The following is a 2,508-nucleotide window of genomic DNA, read 5'->3' on the forward strand; positions in this document are numbered from 1 at the left end:
AAGATCAGATTCATTATATATATATATATATATATATAATGAATCTTACATTCCCACTATATATATATATATAGTATTTTTACCGTTTTAATTTCTGCATTTCTTGCCCTTGGTTTATCCTCTATTGTGAATATTTTATTGACTACTGGTGAATCGATGATATTTATTGACTAATGATTTTATCAACTTTATGAAGAACTTGAAAACTATGCCCTACATATTTGAGGAATTTTAAAATCTCTTCAATTTCAATTTTTTTCTGACTTCCAAGGGGATCTTTTCATCTCTAGTTACCAAGCATCATCGAAATCTTTAGCTTGTATATGTGTCACACAAAAATGCACGCTTTCCCATGACCACGCTCGCTCACACAAACAAACAAAAACATTTCAGTTTTGATTTGATACTCACTTATGATTATGTTTTCTCAAGTGACCATGCAGATAAATATCGTTACGGTGTTGTCCGACATTTTGTTGGCCATGGTGTTGGACGTGTATTCCATGCCGATCCAGTTGTTCAGCACTTCAGTAATTGACCTGACTTTGAACTCTCCTCTGCTATTTCATTTCACATGTTATGTGGTTTTAATAATAGCTGGGTGTCCCCTTGCACCCTTCACTTGTTAGGTTCTGGGATTTGGAACAACGAAGCCTTAATCCCAACCTAGTTGGGGCCAGCTATACATGGATCTTTTTGTGCCATTCTGCATGATTGTATATCAAAGCCTCCACAATATCTAGATGTTTCCGAATGAAAATGAGAATTTGGAAGTATTGAAAAAGATGAGCAAGGGACACTCACACAATTTGATTTGCTAGATGCACTGAAGTTTGCTAAACATAAAAGAGCTGCAGGTTCTCATGTTATTTTATTGACCATGGAACGAATGAAATAGCAATCTGCATAGAATGCTGAAATATAGTAAAGATGAAAGGGGAACTTTTGATAAGTTTGTTTAAAGAGCTAGTTGGGCAACAATATAGTAATCTGGTACCTTGAGTACTATTCTTAATGTAATTGCAGATAGAGATACAGAAACATTTCCTATTAGACTGAGCCTTACCTATATGATCGCAATAAAGAATTTTTCTTATTTCTCCTTTTTCTCCCAGATGCCAGCATTAATGCAATTTTTTTTCTTTCCAAAAGATAATATTAATAATCTTAACACAAACAATGTTATGTTCTTTTCAGGAAACAATGATGGTGGGCGTATGATGTTGAATCAGACCTTCACTATTGGTATTTACATGTGAAATTTACCTTACACGCTTCATTAATTCATATGCATGTGATATGAAATGTCCTGATGAATTCAAGTTTTCTAATCAAAGCAAAAGTGGTAATATTGCAGCTCCAAGGAATGGAGAATCTAATGATATTTGGAGGGATGAAAACATTTAGTATCTCTGTTGATAATTTTTTTCTGGGGAGGTGTTCGATAATTTACAGTATGAATTAAATTTCTGTTGTTAATTGCTTCACATTTCTCTTAAAACATCTTGATGTGAGTGTTTTGATTCTGTCCCTCCTGACATTCAAATAAGTTGTGTTTTCTATGGTTTTCCCATGTTATATATAACTTCCATACCAATTGAGTCAATCAGGAATAGATTGGTTGAACATTCACACACATGGATTTGTGCTCACGTCCATTAGTTAAAGATCATTCCAAGTGACTCCATTCCCAGCACTAGCAACTTCAACTGCTAGTCTCACATGTACAAATGGAATCACTTGGAAGTTGTAGCTTCCTTTTCTTTTCTTGTGGACTATTGTATATGGTAAATGACTGACCTCCCTCCTTTCTCACCCACCAATTGCCATGGTGAATTAATGCAGAACCCATGTTGACAATTGGTAGCGTTAACCCTGTAATGTGGGATGATAACTGGACAGTTGTAACCGAAGATGGAAGCCTATCAGCACAGTTCGAGCACACCATTCTAATCACAAAAGACGGGGCTGAGATATTGACCCAGTGTTCAAGTGGACCAGCAAGGGGCAGCTAATACTCTCAAAACTTTCCATTGTGGAGTTTACGTCATCCAGATGTGATTGTTTGCCTCTCCCAAATCAAAACTTGGATGGGAGCAGGCACTCTATTCTTTACTTGTATCATCATCATCATCATCATTGATACCTCTTTTTTTCCTCTGTAATTCCGGTAAGTTCATCTTTGATTGTATGATGTAAGCTATGGTTGGCCATGCTGCGTGACTTAAACATGATTAGCAATGCTATACCAAAACGAGATTATTATTTGAACGAATGAGCACTGAATTTTAGCAATTCCTTTGGATATTTTCATGTGCATTTTATCAAGCATTTTGCCCTGTTTGTCTGTGTCAAGGAATCATCGGGCATCTTTTCTTGTGTTGCCATCACTTGAAAAGGTGATCATAGAGGTTTGTGACATTAATCAGCTAATGACTTGCAACTGAAAGTTTGTAGTCAGAAGACAATTTATTCGCTACAGAAATCGAATCCTAATAACATGGTTTG

General features: G+C 35.8%; 1 protein-coding gene across 1 annotated transcript in view; it reads left to right on the forward strand.

The window, feature by feature from the left end:
- MAP1D (methionine aminopeptidase 1D) overlaps nt 1-2,305 on the forward strand; it is a gene marked incomplete at its 5' end in the record, with an annotated part of 4,850 nt that extends 2,545 nt beyond the window's left edge. Inside the window, 3 exons of the mRNA XM_011017904.1 lie at nt 433-530; nt 1,198-1,245; nt 1,846-2,305. Of these exons, the coding sequence (XP_011016206.1) occupies nt 433-530; nt 1,198-1,245; nt 1,846-2,015 (316 nt within the window). The remainder of the gene's footprint in view (nt 1-432; nt 531-1,197; nt 1,246-1,845) is intronic.
- Between the last annotated feature and the right edge of the window lie 203 nt (nt 2,306-2,508).

The sequence above is a fragment of the Populus euphratica genome, unplaced genomic scaffold (genome assembly GCF_000495115.2).
Source record: "Populus euphratica unplaced genomic scaffold, PopEup_1.0 scaffold3372.1, whole genome shotgun sequence".
NCBI classification, from domain to species: domain Eukaryota; kingdom Viridiplantae; phylum Streptophyta; class Magnoliopsida; order Malpighiales; family Salicaceae; genus Populus; species Populus euphratica.